The sequence below is a fragment of the Phocoena phocoena genome, chromosome 1 (genome assembly GCF_963924675.1).
Source record: "Phocoena phocoena chromosome 1, mPhoPho1.1, whole genome shotgun sequence".
NCBI lineage: Eukaryota > Metazoa > Chordata > Mammalia > Artiodactyla > Phocoenidae > Phocoena > Phocoena phocoena.
In genome coordinates, this window is record NC_089219.1 from 41,890,282 (window position 1) to 41,907,651 (window position 17,370).

The following is a 17,370-nucleotide window of genomic DNA, read 5'->3' on the forward strand; positions in this document are numbered from 1 at the left end:
TGCAGATGTTTTTAGGGGTAAAATATGTCTGTGATTCACTTTGAAATGGCTTAGCAAAAAATAATGAATATATAAGAGTATCCTAAATGTTTTATGCAGTTTAAGTTTTAATAATTTCAAAAGTTTAATTGCTAAAGCTCCATTAAAACTTTGGGATGCCCTGCATATAGAAGAAGCAAATATGGCAAAATTTTAGTAATTGTTAAATCTAGGTATAGGGGATTTAAGTGTTTATTGTACTACTCCTTTACTTTTTCTGTATTAAAAATTGTTTTAATAAAAGTTAAAATATTATAAAATATAATTAAGTAAATGATCATATAATATTAAAATGTGAAGATAAGCTGTTTTAACAGGATTATAACATGACCAATTTTATATTAAATATGCATGTGTGCTGAACGAAATAAATATATGGAAAGAACATATAAAGTTAATCTGTGTTAGAATATATTCTTTTAGCTTTTCAGTATCTTCTATAAACCTGTACTTATGGAAACTATAAACCTGTATTACCATAAATATATATTTCTTCAAAAATAAAATTCATTTAATATAGATTTAATAGTAAAAAATAGATGTTTAAAATTGCCTTTACAATGGGCTATTCCACTATTCTTAGGGTAGAGAACAGTTTATGTTTCTTAATCTACTTCATTGAACTGTCAACGATAGATCTAAGCTTGATCACTAATTATTGTCTTGGAATTCAATTTTTAAAAACTGTTTAAAATGAATTTTTCTTTAGGTCAGAGTTTAACATAAGTAGAAACTAGAAATTTCAGAGGCATCCTTGCACTCTATTCTCAAAATTCTTTGTCCTCTTTAATTCCAATAACTTTCCCTCTAACTCCATCTACACCTTATTCCTTCCTTCCTCTCTCTTTTTTCCTTCATTCATTAAACATACAGAGTATTTACTATGTGTAGGGATGTAAGGTACATCGTCACTGCCAAAAAGAAAATCAAATCTCTTGAGAAGACATATATATAAAAGAGAGAGAATGGATAATTAAAAGCAATGTGTTATCATTGCAAAGTACTAAAGGGTGGGTGTGGAAGAGTAGGAGTCAACCAGGTAAAGAGCAGGATGAAAGGTATTCCTGACAGTGGGGCAGCATGAAAAAAGAGTTAGATTATAGGGAAGTACAAATGGTACACTGCTGCTAGATTTATTAAGTGTAAGGCAGGAAATGGGAAGAGCTGAAGTTGTACAGATAGGCAGGAGCCAGATAACTGGGGTCTCGACTACAGTGTCAACATATAAATAGAGCAACCACACAGAATCTTCGTGCTCAAAATGTAACTTCTGGTTTCTTGTTACATACTTGGATCTACTTGATTTCAAGATCACAAGATCCATTTCTATATTTAAGGAAAAATCTTTTTTTTGTCTAAAATGACTTTTAGGAAAAAATACTACAGTTATAAGATATATACTATTAGATGGAATAATCATTTGGGGAAAAGACTGAAGGACAAATCATTTAGCAAGAAACTGTCAATCACATAACTGAAAAGAATACGAGCACGTAGCCTGGTCCCTTCTAAGCATGTCCACCCCTTTCTCCCCCTAAAAAAAACCAAACCCCATTTCAGAGCTTGACAAAGACTTCTGCAAAAGCCAGCAGTACCCTATCATACTACTGCCCCTCTGAAATGGGCATCTTGGTGATGATTAGGTTGGTAGATGAACCAGAAACAAAATCAAGTCTTCAATCTGAAAAAAACAGAAAACATCAAGCATTGCCTCAGGCCTGGTGGTAAACCTATGGGATACACTTTTTAATCAGAAAAGGTAAGATTCCACTTACATCTCGGGCTTTCACATAGAAGGCCTCTTGAAAAGTTGCTTCTAATGAGCCAATAAAAAATACAGGATGGCAGTCACCATATCTATAGGAAAAATTGTGTCTATTAATTAAAATACATTTCAAATTTACTTCAAATTTCACAAGTCTAACCAATGAGTTTTAAGTAAATGTTGGGGCTAATGTCTCTTAAGTATAGATAAAACATTAAAACATTTCTTTAAAGGGTTAGGAATGGTCTTCATTAGTTTTTTGAACTCTTCTTGGCCTATACCGATACATCAGAATACTGGAATTTTAAGTACATCTAGCAAATGGACTTAATGAGTGCTATGAAACCATGCCATTTACAAGTAGCAATTCCTGGTTACCCACTTCCCTAAGATTTTCCTAGTTACAATAGCCTTAACTTTCCATTTTAGTTCATTTATTCTCTAACACAGAGGGGAAAAAATGGTTCCTTGCTAAGTTTCCAAATTACATTACATCAGAAAATAGAACTAAAGAGAAATACTGTTTACATGAAAATTTAGGTTTAAATAGTTAAATCTTTTTAAACACCTCTAGGTGAATCTCAAATGCATAGAAAATTTTATATTACACTATTAAAAGAAGAAATGCTAAATGATTCCAAAACAAAAATTAAAAGAAAAAATTCACTTATATCTAAAATTTTTAAATTATTTTTTTATTCAATATTACTTTTAAAAGATTTTGTTTGTCCTAGGATATACTAAAACTTAGTATCCTATGACCTAGTCCTTTTGGAAATATAGTCAAGATATTAAATTAGTAATCCATTTATTATGCTTCTATAAAGATATAGAGATAAGATAAATACATCTCTGAAGCGGCACAGTCTACTAGTTATCTGACTTGAATACTCTGTATTCACTATTAGGACTATATATATTGATAAATGTATCCTTTGAATACTTTAAGAAGAAAGTGAAAACAATCTATGATTAAAGTTGCTCCAGAAAAATCACAGTAGCATTAAAAGAACATCAATTTTATATAGTTAATGTCCTAACCCTACCTTGAAGAAAACTCTGCTGTAAATTGTAATAAGGCATCTCCTTCATTTTCTGCGTTTTCTGGCACTAAAAAACAAACAAAAGAAAAAACAAAAACAAAAAACCAAAACAAATAGACACAAAAAACAAACCACATAACATCTAATCCCACATATAAGAAATATATTTAATCAATAAAGAGGAATTAAATTTTAGTTTCTGTGATACATCTGAGGAGACATTTTAACTCGACATACATTAGAAGATTTCATCAAACCTTAAAAAAGAACCTCAAAAAAATTTCAAGCTCATAAATTTTTGAAAACCAACTGATACAATCCTGCTAGGTGTTGAAAATATGTGCCAGTCATCAATTATGCTTGAAATGACATCTTGTGATTAAATTATATAAAAAGTTCTCAAATTATTCGAAAGATCTTATTAATCAGGAAAATAGTCATTTTATGTAAATATCACATCTATTTCTGCCCATGAATGTCCCTAATTTCACAGAGTAAATGAGCCATTTCTGGACTTATTTTAATAGTCATTTTGTATATAGCACCACTTATGATCTTGTCAGGTGCAAGTGAGGGAGATGGCACATTTAGTTTACTTCTTTCCTTCCAAAGATGGGTACCAGTGAATGGAAAAGTAATATAACTACTGATAAAACTGATATCTCCAATAAGATGTGTGGTGACAAGTACAGTCACGAAAAGTACAGCTATTTTGTTTATCAATTTCTGGGTTTAAAGTAAAGAGACAAACTCATAACTAATTATACACGTGAAACAAAAGTTACATTCCCTTGAGTTTTTAATGAATTTTACTGAAGTATTGGGAATGGTTGGGCTTAAGATCAAAATTCAAGAGGCTCTAGTTCCTATGAATAATGTCTACTTCTTATATTTTCTCTCTCCAAACCTGAAAGTCAGTAAGAGATTTTTAAGTTCATTGTTCCTCATAAGTTTCTGCACTAGGAGGGAGAATTACAATGCTGGACCCAAAGAGCTATTAATACTCACTCATTGGAGATTTCCTCAAGGCAGATGAAGCCATGCCGAATACTTCTCCATCATCCACCCCAAATTCGGAGGCATCTTCAAAGTCATCTCCATCACTATCACTAACCATATGAACATCGGTGCTTTGCTATTTAAGGAAAGTCCTATGATTAGTTTCATACTGACTTTAGGAAATCAAATTCCAAAATATAAATTATGTAATTACAATAGGACATTAGCATTATAAAAGTTTTATTAAATAAGAAGCTATTTGCTAGAGTGAAGCTTAATATTTCTCATTTTAAGGCTTACATATATTTCTAATCTTGCTGTGATACTCCTAGACTAAAGGCTGGAGCCTGAGTGAAAAAGAAGAATGCTTACAAACTCAATTAAGACTGGGATTTTTATCTGTTTTACCCCCAGCCTATGGTATACAATTAGGTGCTCAAGAAATATTCACTCAATAAATGAAGAAATGGGTACAATCTAAGAGGTCAGAGATAAATAAGCTATACGAGTCTTTCAAAAAGCTCACGGTAGTCTAAACTTTTGGGCAGAAGTAATGGTAGCATTTAAAAATTTGCCTCTTCCCTACTGCAATGGTTCTCAAATTTCTCATTAGTGAAATATGGTACACTATCCCCATGTGTTATTGGAAGATAACATGAAATACACTATATACGAAAGCTCTTTGTAAGCTGAAGGCCATTAAATATGAGATGTAATAATGATGCTTCAATTCAATAAACATTTACTGAGAATTTACTACATGCTGGGCACTAATAAATATGCTCCGTTTATTTTGTTTTCAGCAACATCCGTTGAGATATAAAGTAGTACAATGAAAAACATCAGTTTCAAAATATGAACTTGGCTCCTGATCTCTAAGTTAGAATGGGATTTCAAAAACACTGAGATTTCAAACATTTGAACTGAGTTGTGAATACTGACCAATATTAATGTCTTGGATATGAAGGGGTCCCCAGAAAGGTAACTGGCTAAGTGCCTATCTGTACCACGTTTAATAAATAAAGTACAAAGACCACTGAATAAATGAAATTTCTATCTTTCAAAATATGTTGCTATGTACCTAAATTATGAAAATGCATTAAAAGAAACTCAGAATCAAAGACTCATGAAACTTGGCTTAGAGGGGATGTTAGAGTTGTCAGTCATAGAATCATAGATTTTAAAGCTGGAAGGGATTTTAAAGATCTCTCACTAACGGTTTTCAAATTTCTTTTCACAGAGTTGCCTCCCTCCCCTAGCACCAAGCAAAATATTATGTAAAATTATAGTGCATACAATAGATAAAAGTAAGGCCACTCTGGCTGATGTAGAGAGAGAGCAACAAGTAGCCTAATGCTCCTGGCCTTGGCCTTTTCTTCCTCACATCCTTTCGATAGCTGGGGTACCTCTGAAGGCTCTCAGGACACTACGGAACAATTTTTAAAACTACTAATCTAGTGAGTCTAACAGCTCCAAAGAAGGAAGGCAAGATATTTACTCCATATGACTCAGCAGGCTTAGCATTTCCTCCTTGGGCATAACCAAGCATTAATGCCCATAATTGTTAACATTTTCCCTCTTACCTTAAAGACAGTTTTCCCAATGGTTTGAATAGAGAAGGAAATGTACATATATTTACTGGATGAGTAAAAATGAATGGTCCTTGCCCTAAGCATCTATCTGCTATTCTGACTATACCACTATTTCTCACAGGAGCCTTGGTTCTACTTGTACTCCTAATGCTAGAGCATTGCTTTATAGAGCCAAGACCTCCTCTTGATTTCAGCAATTCAACAGCATAAAAATTCAAAACCCTTTCTCATTTCAAAACAGTGAAGGAGCCTCCCCTTCAAAATAACACATTTACTAGGACTATAACTGTACTTGAATTCCATCTGTTTCAGGTAGGCAAATATCTGGAGCATGAACTTCCCTTGAATTCTTAAATGGGTAAAGGCTCAGGATCTAAAAGGTACACTACACATTCCTTTAGGGTACTTAGCCAGGTTTGCAGGCAAGTGGAAAGAAACAAAAGTCCAGTATGACAAACTTTCTCGCATCTTCTGTCAGCTAGGCTATCATCTCAGCCTTCACTTAGTCTTGCCTAGTACTCACCCTCCCTTAAAGAGGCATTAGATTAAGAAGGAGGTTTGGAGGACACAGGGATGAAAAAGAAAGGAACTGTTCTATATATCATCTTTTTTTTCTCATTGCTTTTACCTTACTCGCCCACATCTATCCTCTTTCTTCTAATCCAGCTTTCAGTCAAATAATAGCCCCTTTCCATAACAAGAGGACTAGGACAGTGATTTTAATTTTGTGCCTATGTAATGCATTATTTTGTCTTCACAAAGTACAGAATTCCCAACTCTCTTAAGATCCCAGAAAACAAAATCCTACAACAACAACATCTTCAAAGGGAGGTATCTAAAAAGCCGATTTTGTTGAAAAAAGTATATTTTGAATATGAATTATTGAAGTATCTGCAAGAATGAGCTACTTAATTATGTATAAGGAACTCCCAATCTCTTTCTTATCAGCCATCTAACAGGTTAGGAAAATCTTTTTCTAAAAAATGAGATAAACAATCTTTTTTCATTAATGTTTGCTGATGAGAATAGACAATCTCTTGGTTCAGTCATGGTTGCTCTAAAATTCTTTGAAACCAGGGAAGCTATTTATTCAAAAATTTTTAGAAAGGTAAAAAAATTAGTGATTCCATTTTGGCTCTCTATTGCATTCATTTATTCCCTTTATCATTTACCATACATTCATAAACCCTACTAAATGCTACATTGCCTGGACTTGAGTGAAAGATATACAGTGTATGTTCTCTCAAGGAATACAATATAATATATATATAGATTATTATAATACCTAACAATAAGTGTTATGACAGGTAAGTTCAGAGGAGAGCACCTAAATTATTGGGAGTGGGAGGAATCAGGGCAAACTTCTTAGAAAAGGTGATAACCAAACTGCTTGAGATAAAAATTTAGAACTCATACATGCATAAGACAAGCTTATAATTGAAGCTGATATTTCTTTCACCAACTACTTACTATGTCAAAGAGCCAGGTTAAAAGCTTGGGATACAGAGAGAAAACATGGTTCCAAATTTCAAGAAATTCCCATTTTAAAGGAAGCTATATTTAGTTGCAAATATGTCTTTTCCAGTGTGTTAAGAGATACAATAAAAGTATAAGCAAAGACTATTGGAGAATAAAGGAAAGAGTGATTAATTACTTTAGAAGACTGTGCAAGGCCTGACGCAAGTGCTAATATTTAACCCATATCTTTAAAAAAGATATGTGTTGTGGAGTGTATGTAATAGAAGATTGGTGGGGAGGGAGTTGTACTCTAGGCAGAGAAAAAACACAAGCAAGAAACTGGATATTTAAAAAATCAATAAAGAATTCCAAAAAACAAACTGAAACATCAGCTCTATGTATGGAAGAGGAATGTGGACTGGCTATAAGGCTAGAAAGTTTTCATGAAACTAGATTGTAGTAGTCCTTAAATTGGTACACTAAGGTATTTGGACTTTACTCTGATGGCAATAGGGAAATCACTAAAGGTTTTTAGGCGGAGGACTGTTCAAGGGAACAATTCTGATGTGTGTGTGTGTGTGTGTGTGTGTGTGTGTGTGTATCTGCGTGTGCATGTGCACGCATGCGTGTGTGTTTGCAGTGGTTTGGCAGCATATGGCAGATTAGACTTGAAGACATGAGAAGGGATACTTATTTCAATGTTCCAAGTGAAAGAATTTGAGAGCCTATACTTTAGTAGTAGTGGGAATTCAATGAAGGGGACAGATTTAAAATATACTTCAGTAGAACTGATAGGGATTATTGACCAATTAGATTTGAGGATGAAAAAAATGAAAGAGGCATATGAAACAAAAATTTCTAGTTTGGGTGACTGAGTGGTAGGGAAGGTCAGGTTTGGTGAGGAAGAATACTGAGGCCAGTTCTCAGATAGAATACATTTGAGGAAGCTGTAGGGCATCCAGGTAAAAACATCTAGTAGGCAACTGGAAAAAAAAATTCTTTTTAGGAGCTCAAGAAAGAGACCCAGAAAAGATTTAGATTTTGAAATAATCAGCAGATAAATAATAGTAGAGGCTACAGAAATGAATAAGATCATTCAGTTAAAAATTAAAGGAAGAACAGTGATAAGGATAAAAGGGTGGAGAAACAGTAAAAGGGATGGAAAGATAACTGTCAAAGATTAGAAAGGCAATTAAGAGAAAGAATCTGAGAAGTAAGGTGTGAGAAAATCTCAGTGGAGACAAGCAATGTAAACAGATTCAGTAGGATGTGAATTAAGAAAGAGACAGTTATGGCACTGTGACAAAAAAAAAAAAACACAGCACAACAAAGAAACCTGGATTTATAATCAAAAGACCTAGTGTTGAATACTTTGCATTCTCTGTATGACTCTGGGCAAGCATCATTGCATCACCACTGTAGAAGGTGACATATTGACCCACAGAGTTGGCTGTGAAAGTGAAAAAAGGTGGCATAGCATGGTATTTTATAAAAACTATTTTCTCCTGTCCCACACTTCTTTTTACTGAAGTATAGTTGATGTACAATATTATATGTTACAGGTGTACAACATAGTGGTTCACAACTTTTAAAGGTTATATTCTATTTATAGTTATTATAAAATATTGCCTGTATTCCCTGTGTTGTATAATATATCCTTGTAGCTTATTTTATACATAGTAGTTTGTACCTCTTAATCCCCTACCTCTGTCTTGGCCCTCCCTTTCCTCTCCCCACTGGTAACCCCTAGCTTGTTCTCTATATTTGTGAGTCTGCTTCTTTTTTGTTATATTCAGTAGTTTGTTGTATTTTTTAGATTCCACACATAAGTGATATCATATAGTATTTGTCTTTCTCTGTGTTATTCCATTTAGCATAATACCTTCCAAGGCCATCCATGCTACTGCAAATGGTAAAATTCCATTCCTTTTTATGGCTGAGTAGTATTCTATTGTGTGTGTGTGTGTGTGTGTACACACACACACCAGGACCCCTGGGCTGGAGAGCTCATCGTGGGGCTCAGAACTTACTCCTGTGGGAGAACCTCTGCAATGTAATTATTCTCCAGTTTGTGAGTTGCCCACCTGGGACTATGGGACTTGGCTATATCATGAGTCTGCCCCTCCTACCCATCTCATTGTAGTTTCTTCTTTATGTCTTTAGTTGGAGGAGATTTTTTCTGATAGGTTCTAGTCTTCTTCATTGATGGTTATTCTGCAAATAGTTGTGATTCTGGTGTGCTTGTGAGAGAAGGTGAGCTCAGGGTCTTTCTACTCCGCCATCTTAGCCGATCTCCCCAAAACTATTATCTGTCTCTAAAAGTTAAATTCAATTTTAGTCACTCCGTAGAAAGAAGCCATGTTGTAGTGAGTTAAGTAAATAGACAATGAAGAAATAGAGTCAGCCGGTACAGATTACTCTAAGAAGCTTGGCTGTGAAAAAAAGAACAGATGAGCTAACGCTTGAAGGGGAGCTAAGTTTGAAGGAATATATATATATATATATATATTTAGGATGAGAAGATCTGAACATATTCTTAAGATGAAGAGAAGGAAACAATAGAGAGGGAGAGGATAAAAATGCAAGAGAGAGCCCTTAGCCCTCCCATGTTGTGGGAGAGGCTAGTGGGGGTAGGATCAAGATAATGGGCAGAACATAAACTCTAATAGCAAACACCTCAACTAACAAATTAGGTTAAAAAATCTGATGCTGACATAAAAATATTCTAATTTGAACAGTCAAAAAGGAAAGGACCATAAAAATCTTGATATATCAGATCAGTTGGGACAGTTTCAAACGATAGCAGGTCCCTCTATGACTGGAATAAACAGTTTTTGTCTTGGGTTGACAATGAGCATTAATAAGGGTGAGGAGATGGGTTTTGGGGGAGACATGGTAAGTTCAGTTTTATACAGAGTGAATCTGTAGTGGACATTCAGATGGAGATGCTCAGGAGGAAGTGGGTTATTATTTAGCTTGTCTGCCTGTGGTGAGTATGTGGCATTGTACCCATAGGCAAACAAGTTAAATACTTGTCTCAACAAGTTTTAAAAACTAAAACACAGATTATAGGCAACTATCTGCATTCAATTTCATTTTGATAGGTACAAGCTCCTTTACAGAAAGACTGTAAAGACTTTGCAGAAAGGCTTTTTCCACAGCCATATTCCCAGCACTTATGCCAGTGTCAGGTGTACAGTAGGTATGTAATCAGAATTTACTGAATGACTACTGATTGAATCTTTTCTGTCATTTAAGCCAAAACCTACGTATCCTTATCTCCTCCCTCTTACTTCTCCCACAGATCCTATCAGTCACCAATCCTACTGATTTTCCCTCCAAAATATATCCTGATCCACTTCCTTCTCTCTTTTTTTAACTAGTGATGTTCTAGTTGAGGGTCTCATTATCTTCTGCCTGTACTAGCACAATAGATTCATATCTGATTTCTCTGTCTCTAGTCTTGCTTCCTTTACATCTAGCCTCTGCATAGCAAAGTGCTTTTCTCTAAAATGTCCATTTGGGAAAATAAAAAAAAATCATTCCCCACTTAAAGGCCTTCTGTGCCTGCCCAGAGTTCAAGTTCCCAACTTGACATACAAGACCTACTCACCATTGTCTCATCTTTTATCTTTGTCTTGCACTTTATTTTTATTTTTTTTTACAAAGTTCTTTTTTTTTTTAAGTCTTTATTGAATTTGTTGCAATACTGCTTCTTTTTTTTTTTTTTAATGTTTTGGTTTTTTGGCTCAGGGCATGTGGGATCTTAACTCTCTGACCAGGGACTGAACCTGCACCCCCTGCATTGGAAGGCGAAGTCTTAACCACTGGACCGCCAGGGAAGTCCCCTCCCACTTTATTTTGCATGAACAAACTGCACTCATGTCGCCCCATATACTACATTATATCATGCTATTTCCTCTGAATGCAATACTATTTCCATGTTTCTTCATTTGTCTGACTGTGACTCATTCTTTTAATTCGATTTGGATGTCAACTGCTGTAGTTCCCTCCTCCCCCCGCTCCTTCTTCTTTTTAAAAAATATTCATTCACAGTTATTTATTCTATGGCTGGTATATACCAGGTACTTTATTTTATTTTGCTTTTTATAAATTTATTTATTTCATTTATTTTATTTTTGGCTACACTGGGTCTTCGTTGCTGCACGAGGACTTCCTCTAGTCGTGTTGAGCGGGGGCTACTCTTCTTTGCGGTGCATGGGCTTCTCATTGTGGTGGCTTCTTTTGCTGTAGAGCATGGGCTCTAGGCACGTGGGCTTCAGTAGTTGTGGCACGTGGGCCCAGTAGTTGTGGCTCGCAGGCTCTAGAGCGCAGGCTCAGTAGTTGTGGCAGACGGGCTTAGCTGCTCCGCGGCATGTGGGATCTTCCCAGGCCAGGGCTTGAACCCGTGTCCCCTGCATTGGCAGGTGTATTATTAAACACTGCGCCACCAGGGAAGCCCCTCAGGCACTTTACTAGGTGTTAGGGCTACAGAGGTAGATGAGGCAGACAAGCCTTTTGCCTAAAAACATTCTTGAAGGTTATAGAACCCTTCCCCCATACATGTGCTCCCCTAGTATCTTATGCTTATCTCACTTTTCTCATTAGTTATATAATACGAAATTTTCAGTTTATATTCATTTGACTAGCACATAGTAAGTATTCAATAGACATCTCTGTAACTGAAAATATAAATCAATAGTTTTAACATCAACTATATTTTAAATTCCTTTTTTTGTTATTCTTGGAATACCCCTCTTGCTCCTCCACTATCAACTGAGGATAGGACGACTCCTAAGGAACCTGGGTCCAGGGGGCCCCTATACTGTTCCACCCAAGCATCCGTGATGTGGAGAGATAGGTACCTAGCTATGTACCCAGAAATATGGGAAGGTCATTGAAAGGGGGCTTAGGAGCAAGGGGAGGATGGGAAGAAAAGAGAAAATATTAAATTGTCATAAGGAAAATGTATTTGCAGGGCCAGAAGGAAGATGTAAGAAACAAAATTCCCCCAGTTAAAGAACACATAACTACAATGCATAAAATTCAAAACCTGAATTTAACTGCTGGTCTCAAGTATCTTCTTCTTAACTCAAGGCTGAAGATAGTCAATGGCAAAATGGTAATTATCTTGAAATACACGAAGTCATATAAGAGAAGGGTTAAAACCAGAAGAAAGAAGCAGAACCACTGGGTGGAAGCTACAAGGTCACAGCTTCCAATTTAATATAAGGTTGATATCAACAGACAGAGATGCTCAACAATGGAACTGGTTGCCTCATGAGGACAGAACCCTGCCATTGGAGATAAAACACAGATACATTTTGAGTGAGCTTCTTTAGCATACAGACTGTGATCCTAATGTTTGGCATGTAGAAGACATTAGAAAAATGTTTAAATGAATGAGGGAGGAATGGATGGGAGATTGTAAATCAAATTTAAAAATCCCTTCCAGTTTTATAATTCTATGACAACATAAAAACCAAGTCACAGCTTCTTTCCCATTTCTCACCAGTCCCCTGGAGGAAGTGGTATTTACAGTTAGCCAGGGAAGGAAAAATAATGGATTCATCCCAGATAATCAGATTTAAAGATATTCCCAAGGGTGGCTGTTTTAGTTTTGCAAAGCTCCCTAACCCTATTCTACCTTCTTCCAAAATTAATCTAAAGTGTATGCCAGCCTCAAAAACGCTAGTCCTCAATATATGGCATTGACTTCTTTCCACTGAAGGGATTGCCCATATAACACATATAATGGTGAGGGTGAAAAAAGGAAATAAAATGAAGTGAAACAGTTAACTGTCATCTCTCAGAGCATAGAATAATTAAGAATTTTGGGTGGAGCTAGTTGGCTCCCTTTTAATGTTAGCAGATTTATCCATTAAAGAGTTGACGCATAACGTACTTTAGTCATTAAAAATATACTCAAGCACTAGAAGGAAATATTTCAATAAATTATTTCTGGCAACTTCTGCCAAGCAATGAAACCTTATCATTTTTCCTTTCATGAGGAATTAGTGAGATAAAATGCTGGAAAATACAGTGCCGGCTCTTTAAAGGAAATTATCATTTTTAGAGTCTCGAAGGAAACAGTACAGTAGTATTTGTAGTAGGGAGAAAACCTCCCTTCTTTGTGGATTTCCAAAAACCGAGTAGCAAATTATCATTTTCACAGGATGATCATAGACTAGAACTTCACTTATGCAGTCCCTTTTCTCTTTCACATATTTAAGCGATATAAGTACATATTCAGAGGATGGCTGCAGAAGTCCTGTGGCAGCTTCCATAATGAATGTCTAAAATATGTAAGTTTAAATAAATACTTTGCAACCATATTTTGCATAGAATGTAAGTGGGAAAAGGTTTTACTGGACAAGCTCAAGCTTTTGAATACTTGGATCAGGTACTAGCCTAAAAAACACTGGTATAAATAAAGTTTTTTGTACTATTTATTTATGACCTCTGTTGCATGCACTTTTTAAGTCATGATGATGATTTTTCCTAGTACAGAGTAGCAGCTTAATAAATACTTTTAAAACATTTAAACTGTATGCCCAGGCTCTCTTTCCCATTCCCTTATAACCAAAGTCATGGTTGGACACAGTGCTATTGTAGCCAAGGAAAAGATACTGTCTTTTAATATAGTTCAGACCCACAAAGACACATGCAGGCATATCACATACAGAAACATGTTCAATCTCCTTGCCCCTCTTTGTTTCTACAGCACCCTGTATGCACTGCCATCACTGCATTTATTACATTATGTCATTATTATTGGTTTACTAATTTATCACCTTTGACTGAGCACCTTGATATAGGTACATTGTTATTCATCTTTGTCACCTAGTATTGAGGACAATGCCTGGCTCATAGAAGGTGCTCCAACTCAATGAGTTAAAGGAACTCCAGGATGAATCCTAATAAATGTACTCAACTATATGGTCAGCAGCAAAGAAAATTCCTTTGTTAACCTGACAGTTTTAAGTAAAAATTATTTCAACCAATCCACCCAAATTCTGTCTGTTTGAAACATGAAACTTACAGAACAAGAAGGAGCACATTAGCAATAATCTCGCATGGAAAGTTTCTGCCTTTAAGAATTTACTGAGACTTTATTCACGCTACATTAACTTTACCTATTCACTGCTGTGGCAGATAAAAAAGAATAGGAAGTGGGCATGTGAGTGGAGGATAGGCCTTCTGTTCAATGAAAAGCAAGCAAACAGGCTTACCTCTTCGGATTGCTCCCGGGTCTGTGCAGGTGAAGATCTTCTTCCCACTGTAAGTCGATGGCACGGATATGAAAGCCCTGATTCAGCAAGACACATCTGCAAAAAGTAGAATCCATCATTTGTAAACAAAATGAAGTCATATTTCACAAAAAAGTTTTACTTTTCAGGTATTTTCTATTATTTCTGAAGCAAGATTAGAAAGTTCACTCTAGTAGCCTAGGCATTACATTCAAAGGAAGGCTTTGAAAATTTGAAAAATTTTCCATATACGGATGTTACAACAGCAAGGCTATTTTTCATTAGACAATAGACTGGAGCTCCGGGAAACTGTAACAAGCCTAAAGTAAAGCTAATCATATACACCTCCCCACCCCAGCATGTCTGTTACTTTTCTGATTAGTAGAATAACACCTCTATTTCCCAATTCCCAGGGCAGTACTTTATAAATCTATTTTGAAGGGTACTTGGAAGAGTGTTTGTCGAAGGCATTTAAAAAAAACAAACACATTTCTATACATGGTAACAATGTCATTTATGCTCTAATCAATATTAATCCACAATTTCAGATCATTATAGCTGATGAGTCTATAATATATGTAAAGCTCCTAGCACAGTCCCTGGCACACAGACATTCAGTTTTATTACCATTATGATCTAAAACGCTAACCAAATTTAGCCAAAACAATGAAAGTAATATATATTTATTTCTATTGAATTTTATTTTGGGTCTGATATTAAATAACTATTTTGAGATTTAAATTAAATTTAGGAAAATATGAATGCATGTCACTTTTGTCTGCATAAAAGAATTAAAACAATATTAAATAGCCAAAGGACGGTATTTTTCTTTGGTGTTAGTAAAATGACACACATTTAATGTACTGATGCTATACAGTGAAGTTCCTTTTATTCTTATTAGAAATAAAATAGGGTATCCACTAGCACACTGAAAGCATTCATTATAACTTTGGGGGAGGTGTGAATTAAACTGATATATGAGGAAACCCAAATATCTGTAAATTCATAGGGACCAGACACAATAATGGGTCAGTCCTAACTACAATTCAAACGTGTTATAATTAGGCTAATTATCTGAAGACAAATACTGGAATGGAAGATGCAAATGTCACCTAAATATCCACGTATTTTCAGTCGTGTATGGTATGTGCTGTCGTATAGATTATACAGATAAAAATCATGTGCTTTTTTATTGTTATCTTTCCTTTAGTCTCATTAGAGGTTTTTGTTTGTTTGCTTTTGCACCTAGATATTTTGGCATTGTATTTTACAAATGCTAGAAGGCCTGATTAATAAAATAAATAAATAAAAGCAAAACTGCAATGACTGTCATTTCTACTCAATTATATCCATCAAAATAATTGTCACAATTAGCTCAATTTATTTCATTTCAGTACAAATAAAAGCAAAGCTAAGCCGGATAAGAAGCACAGGCAAAATTTCAAGACATGCTGCCTTCATTTTTTCATTTGAAAAAAGTTCTCCTCCCTCACTCTGAAATCCTCTGGTAATGAAATAGTAATGATGGTAAATGTCACTGACAATCAGAAGCAGTGTAGTGTAATGGAAAGAGAACTGGAAGAGCCAGAAAAATCTCAATTTAAGTACCACCTAGCTTCCTGATCTTGGAAAAGTCATTTCTCTGTTCTAAGCTAGAGTTCCCTCTTCTATTAATAGAGGTGAGTAATCCCTGCCCTAACTACCTCAATGGACTTTTGAAAGGGTTAAAAAGAATAAAATAAGAAAAGATGGCTTTGAAACTATACTGAAATAGGCAGAAGAGCTGTTATCACTCCAATGGTCATTATTTTTAGGACCTGGCGAAGAGGAATGGTGATTAACTTCCACTGTCACTACCTTTGCATACAGAGCAATCGTAAATTAAAAGAGGACATATTTTAGGAGGAGCTGGAGGAAGGCGCTCACTAAAAGTACATGGTACTACAAATGGGCTGGCTCTTTAATGGGCTTGTCTCCACAGTTATCAATATTAACCTTCCCCATAGCTACTAAAATTCCTGAAGATAAGAGGACAGTGGCCAGCACTTTCTCCTTAGTCTATAGCTGAACAAGTAGGCCTCACTCTACACTGAGGAAATTAAAGGGTCAAGAATTTCTATGTGCCTGGCATTGATTAAATATAAGGCATAGTGTCTGTTTTAAGGGAACAGATATACCAGTCGGGGAGACAAGAGATACACATAGGAACAGAGACAGAAAAAGGAATACAAATGAGTCAAGCTGGGATTATATCACAGTCTCAGTAGAGCTGGGGACCCCTTGGAAGGGACAATAGTTACTTAGAGAGTGATTTCAAGAAGTTAGGGCTACAGTAAAGGTTTGCTGGGACTCATGACCAAAGCTGTAACAGATGTGAAGTCAGAAGGCGGAGGTTCCCGGCTGGCTAAAGCACTCAACGACAATGGGCAAAACCACTTAGAATTTCTGTACTCCAGTTTTCTTACTTAGAAAATGGTGTATTACAATTGTTCTATTTCTCTCACAGAGTTGGTATGAAGATCCAATAAGATAATGTATGTGAAATCAAATGGTTATGTAATTGTAAATAACCAATATTATTATCATTGGAGTATTTATTTTGCAAGAAATTATAAAAAGAAATTTCTAGGTTTGTTTGACTAGAAATTTGCAGGTTTGTTTGACTTTATAGTTGAAATTTTACATTTAGATTTACATACATCATATTAGTTAATTAACCTCTATATAATGGTAATCTTTCAATCACAAGATTGCTTTAAACTACTTTTTCACTAACCTCTCCCAATCCTTAAGTATCCAGAAGATTATACCCCTAGGTATGTGGTAAGTATGTAGAATTAAACAGTAAAATAAAGGAATCTTGACTTTATCCTATATTGAATTTTTGAACCCATTTTGAATCTCTGCATCTGCCATGATGGGAAGTCAAAGAATTAAGTCTAATATAGCCAGAAAAAAACTGAATAAAGAGTTGAAAATAGATTTTGAAATGAGTCACAGTCCTTCACTGTACTAGGTTAAAGCAGTTTTTCCCCAGAAAGTAACACTGTGAGTTATATTCTTTCATTAACTACTTGAACTTGCATACTTAAAACACATTGGTGGGGTGGAAAAATTTGTAAACTGGTAATCTCTAGGAACAGAAATACTCAAAAAAGGCTTTCTATATAAAGAACAATGATCCCTATTTGAGCGAATACCATAAATTTAAGCTTGAAATTATA

General features: G+C 35.2%; 1 protein-coding gene across 1 annotated transcript in view; it reads right to left on the reverse strand.

Annotated features, from left to right (window-relative positions):
• Positions 1-17,370, reverse strand: part of FAF1 (Fas associated factor 1) — a 499,684-nt gene that overhangs the window by 123,214 nt on the left and 359,100 nt on the right. Inside the window, exons 9-12 of the mRNA XM_065875930.1 lie at positions 14,129-14,224; positions 3,856-3,982; positions 2,851-2,914; positions 1,815-1,896 (exon numbers count right to left, since the gene is read on the reverse strand). Of these exons, the coding sequence (XP_065732002.1) occupies positions 1,815-1,896; positions 2,851-2,914; positions 3,856-3,982; positions 14,129-14,224 (369 nt within the window). The remainder of the gene's footprint in view (positions 1-1,814; positions 1,897-2,850; positions 2,915-3,855; positions 3,983-14,128; positions 14,225-17,370) is intronic.